This window comes from Nerophis ophidion, linkage group LG24 (genome assembly GCF_033978795.1).
Source record: "Nerophis ophidion isolate RoL-2023_Sa linkage group LG24, RoL_Noph_v1.0, whole genome shotgun sequence".
Classification (NCBI taxonomy): domain Eukaryota; kingdom Metazoa; phylum Chordata; class Actinopteri; order Syngnathiformes; family Syngnathidae; genus Nerophis; species Nerophis ophidion.
Genome location: NC_084634.1, coordinates 24,154,312 through 24,166,860, shown reverse-complemented (window position 1 = coordinate 24,166,860; position 12,549 = coordinate 24,154,312). Strand labels below are relative to the sequence as shown.

The window sequence follows — 12,549 nt, the reverse complement described above, 5'->3', positions numbered from 1 at the left end:
TAATTTGATGGTTGGAAAGTTATTTGAAGAGGATATTTATATTTGCACATACATTATATATATAGATGCTTGGCACTCAGCAATAAGGGTTGGAATTGGGGGTTTAATCACCAAAAATGATTCCCGGGCGCGGCCACTGCTGCTGCTCACTGCTCCTCTCTTCCTTCAGGGGGTGATCAAGGGTGATGGGTCAAATGCAGAGAATAATTTCACCACAACTATTGTGTGTGTGACTATCATTGGTACTTTAACTTATATGTATATGTAGTGTTTATGTTGCAAGCTACTTCAGCTGTGTAAACTGTTGTGTAGATTGCTACAATTCTCCAGGGAGATAATCCTTTGTAGCTGAGCTAAATTCAATCGAGATTAATTAGAAGCTTAGTTTACTATATATTCTAGGTAGCTTGCCCATCACTGATTGGAACATTAAATAGTTTCATATCATCATCGGCGGTCACTCGGACGAGTATGACGATCCTCCAGGTAAGGGGGTATCCCTTTATGGAAGATACCTGTGCGTGACTTTGTTTAACGTGGGGAGACTGGTGCACAGACAGTCACCACACGATCCTTGACAGATCCGGGTCAGGGTCAAGTGGAATGGCGTCCAAGATGACTGGGGACCCTTTACTGCTGCAGCCTTCATCCAACATCCCAGCCGTTGTGACGCTCTTTAGGGTTAGCAGTCATCCTCCGCCTGTTCCACCGTTGAGGTCTTGGGTTGTTATTTACCCAAAACAGGGCCCTAATGGATGTGAGGGTGCCTTCTTCCGCCATCGCAGCCGTTGTGGTGGTTCTTATATCTACCGTCTTCCGTCTGCTCTGCCATTGACGTCTTCACCGTATCCCTGGCTAGGGGGCAGTCAGGTACGAGGCCTTTGCCAAGGGTCATCTGGGGAAACAGTAGTAAAGGACACCTCCTAGTGTCCCAAGAAACCATAGGGGAGCCTCCACTGCCGGATGCACTTTTAACGTCATTCCTAGGACACAGTTTTATATAGACATATATATATTAAGGCAGTGGTTCTCAACCTTTTTTCGGTGATGTACCCCCTGTGAACATTGTTTTAATTCAAATACCGCCTAATCAGAGCAAAGCAATTTTGGTAAAAAAAAAAAGAGATAAAGCAGTAAAATACAGCACTATCTCATCAGTTTCTGATTGATTAAATTGTATGACAGTGCAAAATATTGCTCATTCGTAGTGGTCTTTCTTGAACTATTTGTAAAGAAAGATATAAAAATGACTAAAAACTTGTTGAAAATAAACAAGTGATTTAATTATAAATAAAGATTTCTACACATATAAATAATCAACTTAAAGCACCCCCTTTGGGGATTGTAATAGAGATCCATCTGGACTCATGAAATTAATTCTTAACCTTTCTTCACAAAAAAATAAATCTTTAACATCAATATTTAGGGAACATGTCCATAAAAAATTTAGCTGTCAACACTGAATATTGGATTGGTGCATTTCTCTTCACAGTTTATGAACTTACATTCATATTTTGTTGAATTGTTATTCAATAAATATGAAGGATTTTTAAATATTTTCTACTATTAGAATATTTAAAAAAAAAATCTTACGTACCCCTTGGCATACCTTCAAGTACCCCCAGGGGTACGCGTACCCCCATTTAAGAACCACTGTATTAAAGGCCTACTGAAATTAGATTTTCTTATTTAAACGGGGATAGCAGGTTCATTCTGTGTGTCATACTTGATCATTTCGCGATATTGCCATATTTTTGCTGAAAGGATTTAGTAGACAACATCCATGATAAGTTCGCAGCTTTTGCTCGCTAATAAAAAAGCCTTGCCTGTACCGGAAGTAGAAGCCGATGTGCGCGTGATGTCACCGGTGTGAGGGCTCCTCGTATCCGCACATTGATTACAATCATAGCCACCAGCAGCGCGAGCGATTCTGACCGAGAAAGCGACAATTTCCCCATTAATTGGAGCGAGGATGAAAGATTCGTAGATGAGGATAGTGAGAGTGAAGGACTAGAACAGGGGTAGGGAACCTATGGTTCTAGAGCCAGATGTGGCTCTTTTGATGACTGCATCTGGCTCTCAGATAAATCTTAGCTGACATTGCTTAACACCATAAGTAATTAATAATTCCACTGGTAATCACAGTGTTTAAAATAACGTTCAAATTACAAAACATTCTCATGCATTTTAATCCAACCATCCGTTTTCTATCGCACTTGTCCAAGATGTCGCATTAATGGTAAGAAGTATTATATTTATCATTGGTTAACTTAGAATAACAATGTTATTAAAAAAAATTAGAGACTTATTATACTCTCAAAATGTTGGTCTTAAAAATGCACGCATTTAGTTGTATTCAATTTTAAAAAACGTTATATGGCTCTCACGGAAATACGTTTTGAAATATTTGGCTTTCATGGCTCCCTCAGCCAGAAAGGTTCCCGACCCCTGGACTAGAAGAAAAGAAAAAAAAAAGACTAGAGGGCAGTGGGAGCGATTCAGATGTTATTAGACACATTTACTAGGATAATTCTGGAAAATCCCTTATCTGATTATTGTGTTACTATAGTTTTAGTGAGATTATAAAGTCATACCTGAAAGTCGGAGGGGTGTGGTGACCGCCAGTGTCTCTGAGTGAAGCCATAGAGGAGCCAAGAAAGTCGCAGCTGCCTCTTTGACAGCTGCAGGAAGAACGACACAAGCTCCGCTCATGTTTACGGTAAGAGACAACTTATTACCACAATTTTCTCATCGAAACCTGCCGGTTGACATGTGGTAGAGAAACATGTTCGCTTGACCGCTGTGTTCCATACTAAAGCTTCACAACAAACAAAGAAACACCAGCGGTGTTTGTGTTGCTACAGCCGGCCGAAACACACCGCTTTCCACCAAATGCATTCTTCTCTGTAGTATCCATTATTAAAAAGATTCAGCAACACAGATGTCCAGAATACTGTGTAATTATGCGATTAAATCGGATGAGTTTTGGCCGTGAGTGGTGCTGGGATAAAATGTCCGCTACAACCAATAACGTCACAAGAACACGTCAACATAAGCGTCATCATTCCGCAACGTTTTGAACAGGTCAATTCGCGGGAAATTTAAAATTGCAATTTAGTCAACTAAACCGGCCGTATTGGCATGTGTTGCAATGTTAATATTTCATCATTGATATATAAACTATCAGACTGCGTGGTCGGTAGTAGTGGGTTTCAGTAGCCCTTTAAAGCATTGTCACGCCAAATTTCTTCACCCCTACGAAAACCTTCCCCCCATTTACTTCCGGGGTCATGAATAATACAGACGTTTTGTTAACGCTATATTATAAAAATATAACGCTAGATTGTAAAAATACAGACGTTTTGTTAACGCTGTATTATATTATAATTTGTTTTTAAAAACAATTTACAAACACAAGTTATAGGTAGCCGCATTTACTTCCGGGGTCACGTTTCCTCTATGTCATCCCATAGCTTGTGTTTGTAAATTGTTTTTTAATTTTTTTTATAATATAGCATTAACAAAACGTCTGCATTTTTATAATATGGCGTTATATTTTTATAACATAGCGTTAACAAAACGTCTGTATAATCATGACCCCGGAAGTAAATGGGGGGGGTTTGTAGGGAGAAGAAATTTGGCGTGACAGCATGCTGTATTAAAACTGCACATACAACACCTTAACGTTAGAAGTCGCTGTTGAGTTGTCGCTGATGATTGGCTTTCCTTCAGCTCACGTGCTACTCAAATGGACCAATCAGCGCTCTCAAGCCCCATATTAAAAGGGCAGCCCGCTCACACTCTCCTACACTACATTACTTCAGTGTAATACACAATGGCGAGAACAAAGCAAACAGCACGTAAGTCTACCGGCGGCAAAGCTCCACGGAAGCAGTTAGCCACCAAGGCTGCCCGTAAGAGCGCCCCAGCCACCGGCGGTGTGAAGAAGCCTCACCGTTACAGGCCCGGTACCGTAGCTCTCAGGGAGATCCGCCGCTACCAGAAGTCCACCGAGCTGCTCATCCGCAAGCTGCCCTTCCAGCGCCTGGTGAGAGAAATCGCACAAGACTTCAAGACCGACCTGCGCTTCCAGAGCTCGGCCGTCATGGCGCTGCAGGAGTCCAGCGAGGCCTACTTGGTGGGGCTCTTCGAAGACACCAACTTGTGCGCCATCCACGCTAAGAGAGTGACCATCATGCCCAAAGACATCCAGCTGGCCCGACGCATTCGCGGCGAGAGAGCATAAATAACTTCCCTCCCACACCAACGGCTCTTTTCAGAGCCACCACAATTTCAACTAATATGATTGGTTCCAAATTCAGTGTAACACGACTCTCACAATAACCTTAAATCAAATAATGGAATTATGTATATAAACCCTCCTTGAATGCTTGACCTTAATTAAACCAATTAGTGACATAACTAATAGATGTAGTTTTTTATCGTATCTTAGTCCTGGCGAATTTATGTTAGCAATTCTGTCTGATACCTATTACATCTCATGTTTGAAAGTGGCAATACCAGTACTAAATAAAGTATTTAAATAACATGGCTAGTGGCATAAACAAAAGGTTATACTGTATTTCCTTTAATTGCTGCCAGGGTGCTAATCAATTTAAAACCTCTTCTCACTCCTGCGCTTACCAAAGGCATGCGGTAGAAGTAAGCATGCGTTATTTGAAAACCTTTTCTTTCCCCGGCACTTACCAAAGGTATGCAGTAAAACATTTTAGTGTGATGTAAGCCCGGACCTTAAATTCTACTGAATAGCTCTTAATCTTCTTCCCTTTATGAGATTTCAAATTACCATTATAGAAATCAGCCGCCTCCATTTTGAAAATGCTGACAGGGGAAGCGTCACTCGTGACGTCACGAGTTTGACCAGGCGGTAATACTAAGCATGCGCTAATTATTTTAGGAAGCGAGTTTGACCCGGCAGTAATTCAAGGCGGCGCATACTATATGCGGCAATTTAAGGAAATTCGGTATATTCGAAACTCTGAAGTGTGTTGAGATAGTGGCATGAATAAAAGTCGAGCTAATGCAACAGAAAAAAACAGGACTAAGTCTGAAAATGGTGCAAAGAAGCATAATAGAACTAAAAACTATTAGCATACAGACCTATACACAAATCGGTTACATGAACATGTTAAAGTACCAATGATTGTCACACGCACACACTAGGTGTGGTAAAATGTGTCCTCTGCATTAGACCCATCCCCTTGATCACAAACTGGGAGGTGAGGGGAGCAGTGGGCAGCAGCGGTGCCCTGCCCAGGAATCATTTATGGTGATTTAACCCCCAATTCCAACCCTTGATGCTGAGTGCCAAGCAAGGAGGTAATAGGTCCCATTTTTTTAATAGTCTTTGGTATGACTCGGCCGGGGCTTGAACTCACAACCTACCGATCTCAGGGTGGACACTCTAACCACTAGGCGGGTTGTGTGTGTGTGTGTGTGTGTGTGTGTGTGTGTGTGTGTGTGTGTGTGTGTGTGTGTGTGTGTGTGTGTGTGTGTGTGTGTGTGTGTGTGTGTGTGTGTGTGTGTGTGTGTGTGTGTGTGTGTGTGTGTGTGTGTGTGTGTGTGTGTGTGTGTATGTATATATATAGTATGTGAGCATGCAAACACATAACACTCAACAAAACCATTCAGTATCAACACACTGCCTCATTCACAAGTTTAGTTACAATGCTCTTGATGATCTATAAATAAAGTATCAACAACATCAAATCTTTCGATCTCCATCCTACCATTTTCTACTGCTTGTCTCTTTCGACAAGTCACCTCATCACTGGGCCAACAAAGATAGACAGACAACATTCACACACTAGGGACCATTTAGTGTTGCTAATCAACCTATCCCCAGGTGCATGTTTTTGGAGGTGGGAGGAATCCCACGCAGTCACGGGGAGAACATGCAAACTCGCCACAGAAAGATCCAGAGCCCAGGATCGAACCCAGTACCTTCGTATTGTGAGGCACATGCACTAACCCCCTCCTCCACCTGATTTGATATCGATAATATAAAAAATGTCTGGTATTGGCGGTATCGATATTTTAGTATTGATATTTTAGTCATATATTAATGGACTACAACAGCAAGCATGTATCCAATGTTTACTTGGTAGTGGTGCACCACCAATTTTCTCTCCATTCAGATACCATGTACATTTCAGGCTGGTGTCAGCGATGCTGATACTTTGTGCAAATATACCTAATGTGTCTGCTAAAATTATTTGAAAGTTTTGTATTTTCAAATAATACATCTATCAAAAAAAATAACAGTAAAACTGTAAGGAAACAGCTAAAAATCGGAATGTAATGAAAAATAGCAGATTTTTGAAAACTAATAATTAATATTAAACTTTGTCACCTATAACACAAAATGTTGTGTATATATATACATATATATATATATATGTATGTATGTGTGTGTGTTTGTGTATGTATGTATATATACATACATGGCCTATTCTAAGCATATTTATATTAAACATTTCTTAATCACTCCATCTTTCATTATTTTAATTATATCCCAACAGTGTATATGTATACATATATCTATATATGTACACATATATAGATATTTATGCATATATGTGAAAATACAAAATAGTAATCCATCCATCCATTTCCTACCGCTTATTCCCTTTGGGGTCGCGGGGGGCGCTGGTGCCTGTATCAGCTACAATCGGGCGGAAGGCAGCGTACACCCTGGACAAGTCGCTACCTCATCGCAGAGCCAACACAGATAGACAAACAACATTCACATTCACATTCAGACACTAGGGACCATTTAGTGTTGCCAGTCAACCTATCCCCAGGTGCATATCTTTGGAGGTGGGAGAAAGCCGGAGTACCCGGAGGGAACCCATGCATTCACGGGGAGAACATGCAAACTCCACACAGAAAGATCCCAAACCCGGGATTGAACTGCGACAACTCAGGACCTTCATATTGTGAGGCACACGCACTAACCCCTCTACCACCGTGAAGCCCAAAATAGTAATATCAGGACTTCAGTCGCACAATTTATATTTTCTTAAAAATACAACTATTACCAGCACTATATATTAAGCCTTTTTAAACTATGTTTAATTTTATTTGAAAAGTTTTGTTTTATTTTTTCCACACTTGTATGTTGTAGTACTTTAAACAAATGTCTGTAGTCCGCAACTTATTGGTTAAACCTGCAGTGGTTTGAATGGTGGCTTTGTTAATTTGCTGTAAGTTTGTAGCAGTCCCAGTACATGTCACTTTTAGAGCATGGTGGTTAAAAGATGATGGTTGTTTTGATAATCTCGGTTGGAAGTGTGCTGTGCAACAAAAGTCTGTAACCATATCAAAAAAACATTTCCTGCTTCATTCCCTATTGTAACCATTTTCTTTATTTCTGCAATACAAATCAATAGTTACATATAGTTATTGAAATTTGACTTTGAAGTCAGATGTAAGTTGATACCTTAAGAGTCATAATGTAAATTGATCAGAGTTATATTTAACTGAAATTGGAATTACAGTTTAAGGTAGATATGTATTTTCTTCTGACTGGTCCTCTCAGTCAACAACATACAAATCTCTACTAAATTGTTTCTTTTTATTATACAGAGAGGCAGTGAAGTGAAGTGGATTATATTTATTTAGCGCTTTTCTCTAGAGACTCAAAGCGCTTTAAATAGTGAAACCCAATATCGAAGTTACATTTAAACCAGCGTGGGTAGCACTGGGAGCAGGTGGGTAAAGTGTCTTACTCAAGGACACAACGGCAGTGACGGGGATCGAACCCGTAACCCTCAAGTTGCTGGCACAGCCACTCCACCAACCGAGCTATACCGCCCCACACACGTCAATTGTATTAAATAACAATAAAAACAAGAAAAAACATTTTGTTTTTAGTCATGAAGTACATTTCTGGCTTTTAGCATTGGACGTGTACATATTTTTTACTTCATTAAATGCTGTGGATTAATACGATTGCAAAGATTTTCAAACCACTTGTAGTATGATGACGTTTATATGACGTAAGAGGAGAAACTTGCTGATTGGTCAACCCTGTTGCAGCTTGAACTAGCCAATAAACTGAGCAGCAGATGCGTGCATAAAGTGATCTGCGCCTGAACTCTAGCGACAGAGTTAGACAGCAATTTCAATCAAGCGTACCTAAAACAAATTACCATGTCTGGACGTGGAAAAACCGGCGGTAAAGCTAGAGCCAAGGCCAAGACACGTTCATCCCGGGCTGGGCTTCAGTTCCCAGTAGGTCGTGTCCACAGACTACTGCGTAAGGGGAACTACGGCGAGCGTATCGGTGCTGGTGCTCCCGTCTACTTGGCTGCAGTGCTGGAATATCTGACCGCCGAAATCTTGGAATTGGCGGGGAACGCAGCTCGCGACAACAAGAAGACCAGGATCATCCCACGTCACTTGCAGCTGGCGGTTCGCAATGACGAAGAACTGAACAAACTCCTCGGTGGAGTGACCATCGCTCAGGGAGGTGTCTTGCCCAACATCCAGGCCGTCCTTCTGCCCAAGAAGACCGAGAAAGCCGCCAAGAAGTAATCCTTATACTTCACAAACAACACAACGGCTCTTTTAAGAGCCAACCACTCTTCTATAAAGAGCTTGCCTAGAAATTTATCAGAAAATTCTGCTCAGTATAATCTAACCCGTTGTAACTTGTAACTAGTGACGTTTATGTAAACTATTAATTGAACCAGTGTTATTCAACCACTGTGCTGCGGCACATTAGTGTACCGTGAGATACTGTCTGGTGTGCCGTCGGCAGGGGTGGGCAATATCGCAAATTTGGGTATCAAGACCGATCCGATACCGGAATTGTCGTCATCTGATGGGTGGGGACTTCGGGGTATCGATACTTTTGAAAAACAAATTTGTACTTCTGCCTTTATTAATTGATTATGATAATAATACAACACAGGACAACGATTTAAGTAAAAAAAATATTTATTACAAAAGTAATATCAATAGCAATAAAGTAATGCAAATAAGGTGCAAACAACTACTGAACCTGGCTTGTCGCCTCAAAACACACAAACACCTAAGGTAAATAACAAAACTAGTTATTGAACAAAGTTGTAAACATGAACACAAAAAAAAAGAACTGAGAAATTCAAATAAAAAAATAATTTCAATTACAAAGTAAGTAGTGCAAATAAGGTGAAAACAAATACTGAACTTGGCTAGTAGCCTCACAACACACAAGAACTTAAGTAAAAAAGAAAACACTAGTTATTAAACAGTTGTAAAAATTAACACAAAACAAAAGAACTGAGAAATTCTTATCGTTATTTTAGTGCAATAAAATACTTTACGGTTTACAACCAAGACATTAAGTCGCACTGGAAACGCGTGTGTGTGTGTCCGAGTGAACCTCGGAGCGAATTATACTGATGTGTGTGCGCGAACGCTCCAAGCGTCATGTTAATTGTGTTTATTTTATTTTATTTTGGGTTGAAGATGAATTTTTAAAGTGTTTTTAAATCTCGGTCGCGATCCATCACTAGGGGAGGGTGGAGAGTGGTGAGGAGCGCTGCACTCACATTTTTTTTTTAAATCGGAGTGATTCTCTTAATTTGGTGAAGTATCGATACCATCACGCCAGTATCGATACAATACCAATACTCACAAAGGATCGATGCTTGGTATCGATACGCCCAGCCCTAGTAGATTCGTTCACCGAATCACTTGAAGCAGTTCTGTGTGCAGGTCGGCGAATCATGAGTCAGTCAGTAACAGTTTCCCCAGCGGCAGATCTCGGTGTGTGTGAATCTGACAAAATAACAATTTATTTTAAAATTTGCTACAAAATATATATTTTTTTCCTTCTTCTTTTTTTTTGTGTCCTCTCCATGAGGTGTCCATGACATTTTTAAAATGCATCTGGAAAAAAAAAATAATAATAATTTTTAGGTGGTAAAAATTACATACAAATTTACAAATTGCATTATTATTTTTACAATTAAACATTTGACTCGACAACAAAATTGAAATATATTCTTAAATGTGTTGGAAATGCAATTATTTGCTACATTATTACATTTTATTTATATTATAAATATTCATAGTGGATTTGACAAGATAGAAAAAACGATTCTAAAATGTGTTACAAGTTTTCTTTTTTCACATTACATTTTATCATTTTAACATGTAATGTTTCTAACAAAACATACATGTATTAAAAATGTAATAAAAATCACTCTTCCTTTTATGTCACATCCAATGTTTTTTTTTTAAACAATTATGATCACTCTAAAAGCGGTATATAATAAACACGATATGAAAACTAAAATAAAAAAATATGTGCAGGTCGGCGAATCATGAGTCAGTCAGTAACAGCTTCCCCAGCGGGAGATCTTGCTGTGTGTCAGTTGGCGAACGACACAAACCCTCAGCACCCAATGAAAGACGCGCGGAGTGATTGAACGAGATCCTCAATGTGACGTCATCCTCCGCGACACAGTCAGTTCCCTGTGTCAGTACGTTCGCGAACGTGATTCACGTGATTCGCGCCAGTTCCATGAACGAATCAGTTCATGAAGTGATTCTGTTCAGTACGTTCACTCAAAAGACTCATTCGTTCGAATGAATCGTTCGCGAACGACACAACACTAGTGTTGTCTCGAGTTCAGCAGAGTAACAGTGTAAGACTCTTTCATATCAGTAGGTGGCAGCCGGTGCTATTTGATTTGTAGATGTTGGAAACAGCGGGAGGCGGCGTGCAGGTAAAATTGTGTCTAATGCTTAAACCAAAAATAAACAAAAAGTGAGTACCATTAAGAAAAGGCATTGAAGCTTAGGGATGGCTTTGCAGAACAAAACTAAAACTGAACTGTTCTACAAAGTAAATAAAAACAGAATGCTGGATGACAGCAAAGACTTACTGTGGAGGAAAGAAGCCGTCCACAAAGTACATCTGTACATGACATGACAATCGACAATGTCCTCACAAAGAATGATAAAAACTGAAATATTCTTGTTTGATTAAAAACAAACTACATGCGGTAAATATGTCTCAAAAGAAGACATGAAACTGCTTTAAGAAAATAACCAAAAAAAGAGAAAACACCACCAAAATAGAAGCGCAAGACAAGAATTAAAACACTACACACAGGAAATAAGCAAAAAACTCCAAATAAGTCAGGGCGTGATGTGACAGGTGGTGACAGTACACGTGGTTATGGTTTAAAGTCATATCCAACAATTGCGACAACTTTTTACTGTCAACTTGTCATGTTTGGAGGAAGAAGAGTACTGAGTTGCAACTCAGTATTCTTCTTCCTCCAAACACGACGAGTTGAGTTTATACCAAAATGGATACATGGATGATACAGCAGAGGATTGGGAGAATGTCATGTGGTCAGATAAAACTAAAAAATAACTTTTTGGTATAAACTCAACCCGTCCTGTTTGGAGGAAGAAGAATACTGAGTTGTATCCCAAGAACACCATATCTACTGTGAAGCATGGGGGTGGAAACATCATGCTTATATCACAAAGTATTGAGTTGATTTTCCACAATAATTTACATATAAATTATTTAAAATTCCTGGATTTTTTTTTTACATTCTGTCTCTCACAGTTGAAGTGTACCTACGATGAAAATTACAGACCTCTGACATTTTAAGTTGGGAGAACTTGCACAATCGGTGGCTGACTAAATACTTTTTTGCCCCACTGTAATCATGTGTATTGCAAACCTTTTTTTTCGGTTAACTCCACGAGTAACTGCACTATTTGAATCAAATTCAGTATACAATGCAACAGCCTGTAATTCTTTCCTAGTTACGTCATGGGGGAGGGAGGGCTGCTCACTCAAGGACCGCCCAACCCAGATTACTGTGGCAGTCTTCTATTAGGTCCGCAGTTATGTAGTAAACTGGCCGCCCAGTTGTTCTTCGGTTCAAATCATTACTCTACACCAGATCGCTGAACATGTCTGGGAGAGGCAAAGGAGGTAAAGGTCTGGGAAAAGGAGGCGCCAAGCGTCATCGCAAAGTTCTCCGTGATAACATCCAGGGCATCACTAAACCCGCAATCCGCCGTCTTGCTCGTCGTGGCGGAGTGAAGCGTATCTCCGGCCTGATCTACGAGGAGACCAGAGGTGTGTTGAAAGTGTTTCTGGAGAATGTCATCCGTGACGCCGTCACTTACACTGAACACGCCAAGAGGAAGACTGTGACTGCGATGGATGTGGTGTATGCTCTCAAGAGGCAGGGACGTACCCTGTACGGGTTTGGAGGTTAAATCTGAGTACTTAAACAAAATTAAAGGCCCTTTTCAGGGCCACACACACCACTAAGAGTACAGTTCATCATTTTGTATAGCTACACAATGTTTGTAATTCATTGCTACTCTTCCAGAGAAGTGGTTCTCAACCTTTTTTCAGTGATATACGCCTGAAGATTATTTTTAAAATTAAAGTACCCCCTAGCCAGAGCAAAGCATTTTTGATTGAAAAAAAAAGAGAAACAGAATATAATACTATGTCATCAGTTTCTGATGTATTAAATTGTACAACGGTGCAACCAA

At 40.0% G+C, this 12,549-nt stretch overlaps 1 protein-coding gene and 1 pseudogene across 1 annotated transcript; both read left to right on the top strand.

Annotated features, from left to right (window-relative positions):
• Positions 1 to 12,549, top strand: part of LOC133541915 (uncharacterized) — a 43,111-nt pseudogene extending 30,562 nt beyond the window's left edge.
• Positions 8,133 to 8,818, top strand: LOC133542221 (histone H2A). Its single transcript, XM_061886118.1, has one exon. The coding sequence runs from the start codon at positions 8,176 to 8,178 to the stop codon at positions 8,557 to 8,559; it is 384 nt and encodes a 127-aa protein (XP_061742102.1). The 5' UTR covers positions 8,133 to 8,175; the 3' UTR covers positions 8,560 to 8,818.

Bases quoted from the DNA above. Each gene is read 5' to 3' on its own strand.
- LOC133542221 (XM_061886118.1), top strand. From the start codon at position 8,176: ATGTCTGGACGTGGAAAAACCGGCGGTAAAGCTAGAGCCAAGGCCAAG.